The sequence below is a fragment of the Martes martes genome (assembly GCF_963455335.1).
Source record: "Martes martes genome assembly, chromosome: 18".
In the NCBI taxonomy this organism is placed as follows: Eukaryota; Metazoa; Chordata; class Mammalia; order Carnivora; family Mustelidae; genus Martes; species Martes martes.
The window spans coordinates 39,229,274-39,243,390 of record NC_137906.1 but is presented as its reverse complement, the minus strand read 5'-3'; the positions used below and the strand labels follow the sequence as shown (position 1 = coordinate 39,243,390).

At 65.9% G+C, this 14,117-nt stretch overlaps 2 protein-coding genes across 2 annotated transcripts; both read left to right on the top strand.

Moving 5' to 3' along the window:
• The first annotated feature begins 730 nt into the window (after window positions 1-730).
• TEDC2 (tubulin epsilon and delta complex 2) lies at window positions 731-4,762 on the top strand. Its single transcript, XM_080830694.1, has 10 exons — window positions 731-815; window positions 908-1,006; window positions 1,233-1,303; window positions 1,404-1,806; window positions 2,233-2,286; window positions 2,888-2,981; window positions 3,154-3,265; window positions 3,354-3,455; window positions 3,779-3,969; window positions 4,201-4,762. The coding sequence occupies exons 1-10, from the start codon at window positions 790-792 to the stop codon at window positions 4,345-4,347; spliced, it is 1,299 nt and encodes a 432-aa protein (XP_080686820.1). The 5' UTR covers window positions 731-789; the 3' UTR covers window positions 4,348-4,762.
• Window positions 4,763-10,260: 5,498 nt separating this feature from the next.
• NTN3 (netrin 3) lies at window positions 10,261-13,179 on the top strand (the record flags this gene model as incomplete). The annotated part of the gene is made up of 7 exons (XM_080830660.1): window positions 10,261-10,471; window positions 10,710-11,687; window positions 11,759-11,947; window positions 12,038-12,187; window positions 12,326-12,376; window positions 12,506-12,580; window positions 12,839-13,179. The coding sequence occupies exons 2-7, from the start codon at window positions 10,760-10,762 to the stop codon at window positions 13,177-13,179; spliced, it is 1,734 nt and encodes a 577-aa protein (XP_080686786.1). The 5' UTR covers window positions 10,261-10,471; window positions 10,710-10,759.
• Between the last annotated feature and the right edge of the window lie 938 nt (window positions 13,180-14,117).

Here is a 14,117-nt window from a genome sequence, read left to right as displayed (position 1 = left end):
ACTTATTAACTCTAATCAGGTGGGGCCCCGCTGGCTTCATCACTCCTCCAGCCAGCACCCGTCCCCCAGTTGTCCGAGCCCCTGAAGGCCCCCCTCCTACATCCTGTGGAGACGCTCCTGGAACAGTTTCCAGTTGCTCCTGTCCCTCCACCTCTCTGGGCTCCAGCTCCCCTCCATCACCCATCTTTCACCAGTCCCCACCTATAGTCACCTGTCTCCCCTTGGCCCACCTGGCCCGGGCTCGTTGCTCGCAGGCCACCATCCCTAGTCTGGGCTGACGCCACCTGCGAATGTCGTCGCCTCCTCAGGGTGTCCACAAGCGAACGCTCCCTCCTCCCTTGCTGTGGCCCCAGCCCATGTGTCCTCTTCACCTCTGTCAGTACCCACTGGGTCCCGCCAAGGACCCGGCCCCACGCCAGGTGGCCTGGGGTCCGCAGGGCAGCTCGGCCCTGCTCTAGGGGGCCTTCAGTAAGGAAGCAATCTCAGCGCCACCACTTGCCCAGTCATCCAAACTAGATGTCCGTGCGCCACCGGAGCACCCCCGCTGCCTCCCAGCCCGGGTCCGAGCCGACGTCCGCGCGGGGGCCGCGGGGGCAGGGACGCAGAAGCCCGAGCGCCGGGGGCGGGGGCGGGGGCGGGGGCGGGGGCGGGGATTCGGGGCGGGGCCGGGGCGGGCCCTGAGCCCTGGGCTCCGGACTGGGTCGCGCGGCCGGAAGGGGGCGGTGTCCTAGCCCGGAAAAGACCTGACTTCCCGGAGGCGGCAAATCCGGAGGATCCGCGGCCGCCTTCATGCTGCCCGCGGGCTGCTCGCGCCGGTGAGACCCGCGCGCCGGGAGGGAGCGGGGCGGGCGGGGGCGCGGCGCGCGGCCGGCCGGGGTGCTGAGCCGCCGGTGCGCCCCCCCCCCAGGCTGGTGGCCGAGCTGCGGGATGCCCTGGACGCCTGCGCCGAGCGCCAGCGGCAGCTGGAGCGGAGCCTGCGCGTCTCCCGCCGGCTGCTGCAGACCTGGTACGCGGACCCCGAGACCACCGGGCCGGGCCGCCCTCGGAACCCCGCTCAGAGCCCCCGGGCGGGGAGGCCGGGCCCAACGCCCACTTGCTTGTTGCCAGCTGTGGTCCCCTTTGCCTGCAGGCTCCGAGGTTGGGGGGCTGCCGCGAGGCCAGGCGGCTCCTTGGGGTCAGTCGGGTCTGGGCCCTGCTTCTTGGCCGTGCCGCCACTGTACTGGTCTTGGCAGGGAACCAGCCGAAACGCCGGCTGCGGAGCCAACCCCAGAGCCAGAAACTGATGAAGAGGCCCCGCCTCCAGGTAAACTTGCACCGCCCGGCCTTTCCTTCGCGCTGCCCCTGCTCTGTTTTCTGACAAGCCAGTGGTGAGGGACCACTGCAAGAGTTCGCGGCTTTTGCAGCAGGCACGCCCAGCCCTCAAGACCTCAGGGAGCTGGAGCTTCTGACCCAGGCACTGGAAAAGGCTGTGCGGGTGAGAAAAGGCGTCTCTAAGGCGGGAGAAAGACACCGGGCCCTTAGCCTGAAGTCCGCTGCCACTTCTCGTGCCACCACAGCCTCTGCCCCACCCCTGGCCTCAGGCCAGGCTGTCCGTGGAGCCTCAGAGACAAAACCACCCAGGGGCGTCCAGCAGACCACAGTGCCTGCCAGGGGTCTCCCTGAGTGCAGGCTTCCGTCAGTGGGGGATCGCACCCGTATGGGGAGAGGAGCCTCAACCACCAAGCCCAGACCAGCCCTCAGGGACCAACAGATACCCCCATCGGCTGCTCCTCGGGCCCCAGAAGCTTTCACACTGAAGGAGAAGGGGTAGGTTGCCCAAACCCTTCCCGGAGGAACTGCTGTGTGTACCTGCACAGACCCTGGCCAGCAGCAGGAATCTGGGATGGGGGATGACAGGGCAGGGTATTGAGCTGGATGTGGACCAGGGGAGCCCCTAGGGTGCCGTCCCATGGGACCCATGCCCCGAAGCTTGCAGAATGGACCATTGCTAGAGCCTGTCCCCTTCTCCCTGGCTGTCCAGGGCCCCATCCTCTTACCCACCCATTCCACCCAGCCCCAGGGTTCCACATGGGCTGTGGAGGGCCTGGGCTCTGCTCCTGGTGTCCTCTCTTCTCCACCGGGGCAGAGCTGGACTGTACTGGCTCCCACAACCAATCTGAAAGCCCTGTTGCTTGTTGGGGGTGGGGGGAGCCCCCAGAGTGAGGCTACTCTGAGTACTGGCTTCCCTGGCAGGAGCCTGCTGAAGCTACCCATGGCCTACAGGAAAGCGGCTTCCCAGAACTCCCGGTAAGGCTGAGTCCCAGCCGGGTGGGGGTGGAGGGGAGACCAGGGAGGCCCAGGCATCCCACCAGCCTAAGGCCACATCGGTAAGACGTTTCCGGCAGGCCACTCTGCTTTGTTGGCTGGGTGGGGACAATTTCCATGTTAAGAGAGTCTGCCTGGCTAGGACTTAGACTCAGCGGGCTTTGGGGTTGAGAGACTTTGCATCCCCAGCTGTCTTCTCTGTGAAGGTGGGGGTGGTAGTGTCAGCTCCGTAGAGGCGCGATAAGGCTTCAACAAGGCGGGGCCTTTCACGTGTTTGCACAGTGTCTGTTCCAGAGCTCGCACCCAGAGTTCTTTACCGTGGTCTCGGGTAGTCCCAGTTAGTCCCAGTTTCCAGGGGAGTTGCCAGCTCCCCTCCTCTCCTCCCTTGAGTTCTTAGTACTTCCCGGAGTGTGTCGGCTCTGTCCCGCTCTCACGGACAGCATCCTCTCCATCCCCCAAAGCCTGGGGAGGCCCCTCCTGGCAATCGGCAGAGCCAAACACCCCTCCTAGGGCCCCTGCCCCGGCCTTTCCCTGCCTCCTGAGGCCCAGCTAGATGGAAGAACGGTGCCTCTGTGCGTTCCAGCCTGTGGGCCCAGCTCAGCTCTCCCCAGACCAGTGACTCCAAGGACGCTGCTTCCGTGGCCAAAACCCAGTTCCTCCAGAAAATGAAGACGACTGTATTCTTTCTGGGCTTGTGGGACCCCCCAGGGTGGGGGCTGCGGGTGGTTCCGGCCTGGTGAGTTTAAAGAGGAACTCCAGCAAGGGCCAGAGCTGCTCTGGGGTCCTGTCCTTGGCGGGAGGGGAAGGGGGAGACCCTGGCTGCAGAGGAGATTCCCTGACCATGTCCAGTCGGGCTGGCCCGGCTCTGGGCTCGCTGCTGCGGAGGTAGAGGCGGAAGCCGGGCTCCTGCGGAAGGCCTGCTCGCTGATGAGACGGCGGATGGAGGAAGTGCTCTCCACAGGTGAGCGGGCCCTGCTGTGTGTGTCTCAGGGCTGGGAGGGCTTCGGGACCGCCGTGGACCTGGCCTGCCCTCCCTGACTTTTGCGCAGACCCTGCCGACCGGATGCAGGAGTACCACGCCCTGCTTACCCTGGAGGGGCTGCAGGTCACTGCAGGGCAGTGTCTCCACAGGCTGCAGGAGCTGCGTGCAGGTGAGACCTGCCACCCCCCTCCCCTCGTGCTAAGGTCTGGTCAGTGGTCAAGGGTCTCTGGGCAAAGATAGGGTCACCCCGCTGCCTCTCCCGACGCAGCCGTGTCACTGTAAATGGTCCGCGTGTTTATCTAGTTCCCGAGAAAGTGTCGTGTGAGAGTCACAGGCATAGTCAGGTGGCTTGCCTGGTGTTGCAAGAGATGGTTGTTGCTGGACGGTAGCGCTCCAGCCAGGGCAGAGGGAGGCTTCGCACCCTCTTAAAGGCAAGTGGGAAGGAGGTCCCTGGCTGCCCCCCCATGAGGCCACATCCCCCTGTCCTCACAGCCGTGGCGGGACAACAGCTGGGGCCGTGGCCTGAGGGGAGATGCTGCAGAGCCTCAGTGCCCTGTGGGGGAAGAGCAGACCCTACCTGGAGCCCTCAGCTGCTTCTCTACTCCAACCCCGAGGAGCTGCAGAGTCTGGCGGTCCTCGGGCTGCGGGTGGCCATGCTGGACCAGCAGATTCACCTGCAGAAGGTACTTCCAGAAGGGGGGGGACTAGGTGACTGGGTGCCGGGGGAGTGGAAGACGGAGCCTCTGGGCTGTGCCCGGGCCTAGGGGCAGAGCTCTGGGATGAAGAAGGGACTGGCACATGGTGCCCAAAGCCCTCCCTGGAATTGCCCCACTGTGGGGGCCTTCTGTAAGCCTGCCACTAGCCGCCCGGGACCGGTCCCCCACTGAGATCGTGGCCGTGTGTTACCCCTCAAGGTCCTGATGGCTGACCTCCTCCCGCTGGTGGGCGCGCGGGAGCCACCGGGGCCGCCCTGGCTGGCGCTTTGCCGAGCGGTGCATAGCCTGCTCTGTGAGGGAGGGGAGCGCTTCCTCACCATCCTTCGAGATGAACCTGCCGACTGAGCCCTTCCTGTGACCAGCCGCCCCCAGACCCTGCTGCTTCCCAGACCGCTGGACCATGCCAGGAGGGTGAGGTTGCTCTGACCCACGCGACTGGGAGAGAGCCCCCCTATTAGGTCAAGGGGGATTGAGAGGACTTTCGATGTGGTGCCCTGGTGGGGCTCAGAGATGGCTCTACCCACCTGGGAAAGCAGGGTCCCTGGCAGGGATGGGGGGACAGCCCCTGGCTCCTACCGGGCAGCCCAGGGCCCCCAAACTAGCAGCCAGGCCTCTGCTTGGCATAACCTTTAGCAGGCTCGGAGACCAGAGGCCAGTCGGGCTATTTTCTTAGCTACCTCTGTTCTTTCCTGCTTTCACACTTATCAGCCGCTTGTATGACATTAAAACTCCTTTAGAAAGGATCTAGATTTAAGGCGGGACTTGGCATGTTTGTTTTTTTTGTGTGTGTTTTTGCTTACCACGAACATATCCAGCGTATTTATTGAGAACACACATAGGCCTCTGTGCTGAAGGGAGGTGGAAGGAGGACACTGAGGTGAGCAGCACCGGGGACTCCCCTCCAGCATCGGCCCGAGCACACCGGAAACCCCTTCCCCCCTTGCCTAGACTGGGCTCACTAAAAGACGCAAAAGCCACCGGCCCAACTCAGTGAGCGGGCTCTCTTGGCCACAGTGGTCCTTCTAGCACCCGTGCTCACCACTTCCTCCTGGGCTGTTGCTGTGGCCAGCGCGGGCCCCCCTCACTGACTGCACTGTCACCTTCTCCGAGGCTCCTGCCTCTCCCGCTGAAGGAAGGCAAGAAAACACGGGGCTCAAGGTCATGGTCTCTGGGTTTATACCAGTCATAGGTTTGGGTTTCCACTTTGACCTGATTTCTGCTGGGGGACTTTCAGCAAGATTCTTAAGGGGACTGAGCCTCAGTTCCCAGTGTCGTCCCCAGTGTCATACTGGGGGTAGTTGTCAAGAGAGGTTATCAAAGAGACGCGGCCCCCTGCGGCCCCTGGAGCTGGATCCGGGCAACGGGAGGTTCCTCACTCCCTCCCCGACTTGGACTGTGGGTTCCACAGTCTTTCCACTCCCGGAGCCTGCTCTGAGGACCCAGCCCCGAGGTAGCGCTGTGGGGCTGAGAACACCCGCGAGGTGACAGAGCCCAGGGCAGGCCTCCCCCGACACCACCTCTTGGGCTCTGGTGGGCAGGTACGGGGATGTCAGTTCCCTCTGCTTAGGAACCGCGCCGCCTCCCCACCTGGGGTGGCCTGGCTCTTCCTTCAGTCTGTGCCCGCCTTCTGCCTGTGTGGCCAGTCCCAGATGATTCCCAGGAGGCTCCCGAGGGGCCCGCAGCAGTAATGGCCCTTATTCCTGTGGCTGGGGCGAGGACAAATTACACAGTGGTAGGCCCTGGGGTGGCCTGGGAGGCCATAGTGTTCTTTAAATAAGCCTTGCCTAGGCACCTGAGCCAACCAAGCACGATCCTCAGAGCTGGGGCATCGGCCCTCTGTGTAGCTAGCGATGAGCAGCAGGGAATTCACACCAGCCTCTGCTCCAGGGGGACCCAGGCCCCGAGCCAGGCAACTCCTGGAGCAGGCCAGGTCTTCTGAGCGCCCGATGGGGTGTCACAGGTGTGGGAGATGAGCTGAGTGATGCTGAAGCAGCCTTGGGGTTGCCCCCACAGTCCCACAGGCCAGAAACCTTGAATAATGGAATCCCAGGTCTTGGGGGCTGCTGGGGACCAGATGACAGACCAAAGCAGGAAACCTAAAAACAGTCCTCATTGCACTAAGGGGCCTGTAGGGAGTGGAACAGCTCTGTCCACTGACCGGGGCAGGAACAGGGAAGGGGGAACCAAGAGGTGGGGAGCCTGGGGGACAGCTACCACCCTCCAGGCCACTCTGTTGCTACTTCCAGAGACCATGCCCAGTTGATCTGATCTTGAGGAACCTTTCATTTCCAGGGGGAATCCCACCACCTTGCTACTGGCCAAAACCCATTTCCATAGCCAGTGGTCTCCACCATAATTATTTTAGTCCACCAGTCCACTTGGTTTACTCGACCTTTGCCCCATGAGGGCAGGGATGCTGTCCACCTTGGTTCCTAGCCAGGCCCAGATGGGTGCCCAGAGGTTGCTGATTCAATGACCCTCCTGTCAGGACCCGTCCTCCGTGTTGCCTTGTGGAGCGCTGTCCGCACCTGGGCAGGCAGGTGGCGCCCGGAGCATGAGGGAAAGGAGGGCAGAGGTCTGGGTTAGCGCCCCCTTCGACATTCGCGCCCGCCCACCCTGATTCAGCGCCAAGCCGGGAGGCGGCGGCGACCTCCTCTCCCCGGCGTCCCGGTGGCGTCACCGCATCCCGGGCCAATCCGCTCTGACGTGGCGGTCGAGGACGGGAGTGGGGGCTGCGCGGGCGCCCACACCCACCCTGAGCGCGGCCCCCCATCGGCGGCATGAGCGCGCCCGAGCCCCCGCCCTCGGCGCCTGCCGAGCCCCCCGCCCCCCCTGCGCCCCCCGAGCCCCCCGGGGCCCTGCGCGCGCTGCTTTTGGCCACCGGCGGCGTGGGGGGCTCCTGGCCGCGCTGCGTCCTGCCGTTCGGCGCCGTGACCCTGCTGGCCGGCGCCGCCGCCACGGCCATCACCTTCTCGCTGCGCGGACCCCACCTGGACCTGGAGCAGGGCGTGGCGCTGACCACGCTGGGCGCGGGCCTCGGGCTCCTGGCCGCCGCCTTCCTGTGCTGGCGCGCCCGGCGGCAGCGGCGGGCCGGGCGCGCGGGGCGGCGGGAGCCGGGGACGTCCTGAGCCCGCGCGCGCGCGCGGCCCCCTCCCCAGCGAAGTCACCGGGAGCCGGACGCCGCCTCTCTCCGGACCTCGCCCCGCCGGGGCGCGCAGAGCACAGCGAGCGGGACGCGAAAGCCCCCTCCCCAGACCGTTCCTTCCTAAGCTCTTAGGAGGCCGAGGGGGTGGGGGCTACGAGCCATTTCCCTCTGCTCTTCGGACTCGCCTCTCCCCACTCCTCCCAGCGTTGCTTTTCAGCGTTCTGCTTGGCGCGCAGAGTGGATCGCGACCGCGGAGAGGGCCTGCGTGGCACAGGGGCTCTGCTGGGGGAGCAAGGTGCGGGATGGCCGCGGACTCGGCGGGTCCACCCTCCTGGGGTGAAGCAGACCGTGCTCCCCTCGCCACGCCGTCTGTCTTCTCTGCTGGGTTGGAAGCCCCTCTTGGCATAATAGACGCTCAATAAATGTTTGTGTGAAATGTGTACAAGTGGTGGCTTGCAAAGGTCTGGAGGGAACAGTATGTCCTGGGCTGGGCCAGGAGTGTTGGGTCAGTTCGCCTGACAAGGAAAGACCCCAGGCGCCCTGAGGCCTGGGACTTTCTGGCCCCCTGGGTCCCTTTCTCCCTGGACAGGTTCTCTGCATGCCCCCAAAGCCAGCAGCTGTCACTCTGACTGGGGGTGGGAGTGGACTGACAAGGTGCATGGGGGGGTGGGAGGGCGGAGTCTCCTCTAAGGTGCCAGGACGGGCCAGGACCAGCGGAGAGGGGGTGAGAGGCCCCACAGGCTGGGGACAGGTGGCACAGTCCACAGGACTGAGTCCAGCAATGACCCAGACTGGGAGCTGCAGAGAAGGCCCTCCCTCACTCTCATCAGGCCATCTGCCAGGGCCATCCTTAGGGGCCAGAAGAGAATGCGTTCAGGGGGCCATTCTGGGGGAAGAGGCGGGGCTGCCTGCAGCCTCCTCCCTGGGGAGGTGGTGGTACTACAGCCCTCTGGGCCCAGAGCTTTCTGCTTGCTAACACTGACCAACGCTCTGAACACGCGTGCACGCAGCAGGCTGAGCCCTGGGGGCCTCCTTCCACCCACACCAGAAAACACCAGATGTTCTGCAGACCTTAGCCCCAACTCCCGGGGAGGCTGGGCTGCATACAAAGCCTGCAAGTCTGACGCAGGGTTGGAGGGGAGGCTGCCCCCCGATTTCCTTTCTTCCCTCCTGCGTCTTGAACTCCAGACAGCCAGGGGCTCCCTGGAGGCTTGTCTCGGGCTCTGTGGAACCCTCGTGTTGGGCCTGGGCATCTCTCCCCACTACGGCCAGCTAGTCACCCCTTAGCTCCTAACGGTCCCGGAAGGATCTGTCGCACCTGGTACTCTCTTGCCAGGGGCTCGCTCTCCCCAGGCTGGGTTTGAGGCTGTTGATCAGAAAGACCTCAAAGAGGATGGCTGGGAAGATGCTGTTTTTGAACTTGACTCATGCTGGAGCAGACTGGGCTCCCGGTCAGCGCCCTCATTTGTTCACGGCTATCTGTTGTAAGGGGAAAGGTTTTTTTTATCTCAAAGTTGAGATTAGATGCCATGGCACCTGGGGCAGAGGGGACCCACAGACCCAGCTGCCCTGCTGCTGCCAAAGGCGAGGAGAGAGAAGCCAGCAGCCCCTCTGACTGGATTCTTCCCAAGCCTCCCATGATCTCATCAGCCCCTGCACCCCCCCACCCCTGCATTTGTGAGGGCCTGACCAGAAGGTGCTAGTCACTTCAGGTGTCCCATCACCCTGTCTTCCTGGCTGCTCTGTCCTCTTCTCTTTTGGTTTCCCTTGGGAGGCTCCAGGGTCCCCCCTGTCCCTCCTCTCCTATACAGCAAGAAGATTCTGCTTCTCTCTACCTTCTTCTTGTAGAAGAGGCAGCTCTGCCAGCCCAGACACATCCACATGGCAACCTCCATCAGCTGCTGGGCCTGGCCTGAACTGAAACTTCAGGCCTCACACTTTCTCCCAGGTCACACGCGTCCCTGTGTTCCCTGGCCCCTCTGCACGCGGCCAACTCTTCCTGCCAGCCCCCCTCCATCAGGGGCTTACTGGTTCTGGGGAAGTGGTCTCTATCCGGAGCAGTTCTGGTCTCTCTTGACTGGGTCATTCTCGGCTGCAGCTGCCCCATCCCCAGCTGGGGCCCAGACTGCCCGGCTGGGTTCCTGCCTCAGTTTCCCTACTCAAACCTGCCAGCATGTGGTCCAGGCTCAGGGGTTCTGACATGTGACCAGGCCCTTCCCATGGACCAAACTCCACTCCCAAACCTCTATAGGGGTCCTCGACTTGCTGTCCAAGACCATGAACCCCAGTTAATTAGTGGGTTCCCCTGCCCCAGCTTCTGCTTCCTCCCTGCCAGCTCTAGGGGCTGGTCCCATCTCGGTGATGCAACTAGATGGAGACCCAGAGATGCTGTGGGACACGAGTTCGGCCTGATCTGGGTGGGATATGCCAATTTCATTACTTAGGCAAGCTCCAGTCAGACCGGAAGGACACATCCTTCCTGAACATAAAGCAACAAGGACTCAAGGCTGTGGGGTCCCTCCCTGGCTGCATCCAATACCTTTGCAGCTCGTCAACCCCCCCTCCCGCCCCCACCACCAATGGCTCAGCAAAGCTGAGTAACAGTCCGGTGAAAAAAACTAAATCTCAGGTTAAGGAGCCTGAACCACAGAGCCAGAAATTGGAGCAGCTTGGTTTCAAAATCAGACCTGGTCCCAATTGTGGGTTTTTTCCTACTAGAGCCGACCACCGCTTGGGGACATCCCATAACCACCAGCCCTGCTTGGCTGCTACAGCCCTGAGTGTTCCCTGTAGAGACCCAAGGGAGCATCAGAGCACCAGCCTTCAGATGGAGGGCCCAGCCTGCCAGATGGGCCTGAGGGAGGAGGCAGCCGGACCCCCGCCCAGCACGTGGCACGGCCCCAGGAGCAGTCAGGGCCTGGATGCAGGCCGGGGACCCTGCTGGGTGGTCCCCCACGGGCTGCGCGGCTGGGCCGCCCCCTCCAGACCCCTCCCGCCGGCGCATTCCTGGCTCCCCGGCCCCTCCCCCGGTTCCCGGGCCTCCCGGCCCCCTCCCCCGCTGGCCCAGCCAGTGTCTGAATCTGCTTCTGATTCCGGCTCTGCCGACGAGGCCCCCTCCCCTCCCCTCCCTCCTTCCCCGGCCCGAGCAGCCCCGCCCCCGGCTGGGCCCAGGCTTGCGCCTACTGCGCCCCCCACCCCCTCCTGGCACAGCTTGCCCGCCCTCGCTACAGCCGGGAGGAGGCGGCGGCCCGGGCGCCCGAGGCCCCGCCCGCCCTCGGCCCTTCCCGGGAGGCCGGGAGACCTGCTCGACCCGGCCCTCGGTGGGTGAGTGCAGCGGCGGGCGACGGGTGGGGCCTCCGCGGGCGGAGGCGCCGGGAGCTGGGGCGACTCCTGTCAACGCTCCAGGCCCAGCGGGAGGACGCGCCAGCATCCCCGCTGTTGCGCTTGGCCCGGGGCGTGCCCGCGGCTGCTTCCACCTCTTGGCCCCGGCTGGGGCCGCCCGGGATTGCGCGGCATTGCCGGCCAGCGGGCAGAGCCTCGGATCCGGGCTCTTTCCCCCGAGGGCAGCGGCGTGGGGCCCGGCGGGCTGGCTGGTTCACCGCGGCTCCGGCCATGCCCGGCTGGCCCTGGGGGCTGCTGCTGACCGCGGGCACGCTTTCCACCGCGCTGAGCCTGGGGCCGCCTGCGCCCGCCGACCCCTGCCATGACGCCGGGGGCGCGCCCCGCGGCTGCGTGCCCGGCCTGGTGAACGCCGCCTTGGGCCGCGAGGTTCTGGCGTCCAGCACGTGCGGGCGGCCGGCCACGCGGGCCTGTGATGCCTCGGACCCGAGGCGGGCACACCCCGCCGCCCTCCTGACCTCGGCGGGGAGCACCACAAGCCCTGTGTGCTGGCGTTCGGACTCACTCACGCAGGTGCCGCACAATGTGACTCTCACAGTGCCCCTGGGCAAGGCTTTCGAGCTGGTGTTCGTCAGCTTGCGCTTCTGCTCTGCGCCCCCGGCCTCGGTGGCCCTGCTCAAGTCACAGGACCATGGCCGCAGCTGGGCCCCACTGGGCTTCTTTTCCTCCCGCTGTGGCCTGGACTACGGCCGCCTACCTGCCTCTGCGGACGGCCCACCTGGCCCAGGGCCTGAAGCTCTGTGCTTCCCCGAGCCCCAGGTCCAGCCTGATGGCGGTGGCCTTCTGGCTTTCAGCGTGCAGGACGGAAGCCCACCAGGCTTGGATCTGGACAGCAGCCCAGTTCTCCAAGACTGGGTGACTGCCACAGACATTCAACTAGTCCTCACAAGGCCTGCCGTGCTGGGGGACGCCAGGGACTCCGTGGCCACGGTCCCTTACTCGTACTCAGCTACTGAGCTCCAGGTGGGCGGGCGCTGCAAGTGCAATGGACATGCCTCAAGGTGCCTGCTGGACACCCAGGGCCACCTGATCTGCGACTGCCAGCATGGCACCGAAGGCCCCGACTGCGGCCGCTGCAAGCCCTTCTACTGCGACAGGCCATGGCAGCGGGCCACGGCCCGGGAAGCCCACGCCTGCCTTGGTGAGGCCTTGGAGGGTGGCCTGGGGATCCTGGACCGGGCCAGCCTGCCCCTGACCCATCCCTTCCTGCAGCTTGCTCCTGCAACGGCCATGCCCGCCGCTGCCGCTTCAACATGGAGCTGTACCGACTGTCCGGCCGTCGCAGCGGCGGCGTCTGTCTCAACTGCCGGCACAATACCGCAGGCCGTCACTGCCACTACTGTCGGGAGGGCTTCTATCGTGACCCTGGGCGTGCCCTGAGTGACCGCCGCGCTTGCAGGGGTGAGCCCGCCACCAGCTACCTGCACATCTTTGCCTTCACGTTTCCCGCCTCCCCACATGGGTTTCTAACCATCCTGTCTCTGTCCTCAGCATGTGACTGTCACCCTGTTGGTGCCGCTGGCAAAACCTGCAATCAGACCACAGGCCAGTGTCCCTGCAAGGACGGCGTCACCGGCCTCACCTGTAATCGCTGCGCCCCTGGCTTCCAGCAGAGCCGCTCTCCAGTGGCCCCCTGTGTTAGTGAGTGACCTTGCCCTCCTTCAGCCACCTCAGCCGGGGCCACCCACGCCAGCTCCCTGCTGGTACCAGATTGTCCCCTGAGCCCTCCCCGCGCATGGTCCCCCTTCAATGCAGGCCGTCCTTTCATCCTGTTCGCAGAGACTCCTGCCCCTGGACCCACTGAGGAGAGCAGCCCTGTGGAGCCCCAAGGTGAGTGGACCGAGAACAGGGTCCCAGATTGGCATGAGCGTGGGGGAAGGCTATGGGTTCAAGGAAGGGAGGAGGAAGAGGTGGGGTAGGGAGGTGGGGATTCTGTGCCAGCCTCCACACCCCCTCCAGACTGCGACTTGCACTGCAAACCAGCCCGCGGCAGTTACCGCATCAGCTTGAAGAAGTTCTGCAGGAAGGAGTATGGTAGGCTCCTGCCCTCACCCTCTCGCCTCGCTCTTTTCCCTCCCTGGGCCTCCCACTGTCGCTGCCCCCGCCCTGTCAGCTCCCGGTGGCCTCTCGATGCCCACCCCCACCCCCACCCCAGCGCTGAGCGCCCCCCACCCGGTTCGGTCCCTTTCGCGCCCCCCTCCCCACACCGCGGGCGCGCCGTGTTCCTCCGCACCGCCCGCCCCCTCACGGCTCCGCCCCACTTGACCCCGCCCCCTCTCGCCCTCCCCGCAGCGGTGCAGGTGGCGGTGGGCGCGCGCGGCGAGGCGCGCGGCTCGTGGACGCGCTTCCCGGTGGCCGTGCTTGCAGTGTTCCGGAGCGGCGAGGAGCGCGCGAGGCGGGGGAGCAGCGCGCTGTGGGTGCCCGCGCGGGACGCGGCCTGCGGCTGCCCGCGCCTGCTGCCGGGGCGCCGCTACCTGCTGCTTGGCGGCGGGCCAGGGACCGCGGTCGGGGGCCGAGGGCCCGGGCTCAGCGCCACCCGCGGGAGCCTCGTGCTGCCCTGGCGCGATGCGTGGACGCGGCGCCTGCGGAGGCTGCAGCGGCGTGAGCGGCGGGGTCGCTGCGGGACGGCCTGAGCCCGAAGTGCGGGCGGGGCGCTGCCTCCCCATCGAGGCGCACGTTCATCCAGTGCATCCGCCCGCGGAGGAGTCTCTGCTGGCGTCGCGCGCGTCGCCATCTAGGCCCCCCCCGACCGTGCCCAGCGACTGCCTCGATGCCACGCGCCCATGCCTGCGAGGACCGTGACGGGCGCAGCGACACCCCGCCCCGACAGAGAGGGATGTGATGGCCCCAAAGCGCTGCTTCGAGGCTCCCTTGGGCAGCTGCCATCCCGTCCTCGCCTTATCTTCCCCCTCCAAGGGACGCTGCGATCGTCCCAGAAGGCTGGGAGCCCCCCGGGGGGCCGAACTACACTTCGAGGCTCTGCGAACACCCTAAGGGCCGCCGGGACTCCCCCACCTGCGGCGCAGTGACCCCTCAGAGCGCGTTCTCAGCCTTCTAAACGGCACCGTGACCCTCTCCCAACAGATACGAACCCCCTTGTGATGCCAGGACCCACCTAAGGTCTGAAAACTCCCCGAGGGCTGCGGGGGCTTCAACCCTCACGGACTGATCTGCACAGACGCCCGTGGACCCCCGTGGGGCTCGGGGGCACTGGCTCCCCCGCCCCCCGCCGGGACCCGCAGAGGGCGCCGTGACTCCTCCCCCCGCGGGGACGACCGCCTCTGGTCCCCGCCTGCCCGCCTGTCACCTCCGCCTGCCCTGTCTCTGCCGCTTGGGCGTCCGGGTCCCTGTCCCCGCTGCGTCTCTGCCCGTTTCGGCCTCTTTCTTGGCCTGCTGTGTCCCTGTCCTGTCTCCGTCCGGCTGTCTCCCTCGGCCTTGGCCTCGGCCTCGGGGCTCCTCAGGTCAGGTCCCGCCCGTAGGACCCCCTGCGCACCCCCTCCGCCTGCTCGGGACCGGACGTCGTGTCCACGCAGACGAGCGTTCCCCGGTCTACGCGTGACCCGGCGGGGCG

Excerpts from the sequence above, each read along its gene's own strand:
- TEDC2 (XM_080830694.1), top strand. The coding sequence starts at position 790 with ATGCTGCCCGCGGGCTGCTCGCGCCG. Across the intron at positions 1,807-2,232 it reads TTCACACTGAAGGAGAAGGG|GAGCCTGCTGAAGCTACCCA; the intron begins GTAGGTTGCCCA and ends CTTCCCTGGCAG. Across the intron at positions 3,456-3,778 it reads GCTGCAGGAGCTGCGTGCAG|CCGTGGCGGGACAACAGCTG; the intron begins GTGAGACCTGCC and ends CTGTCCTCACAG.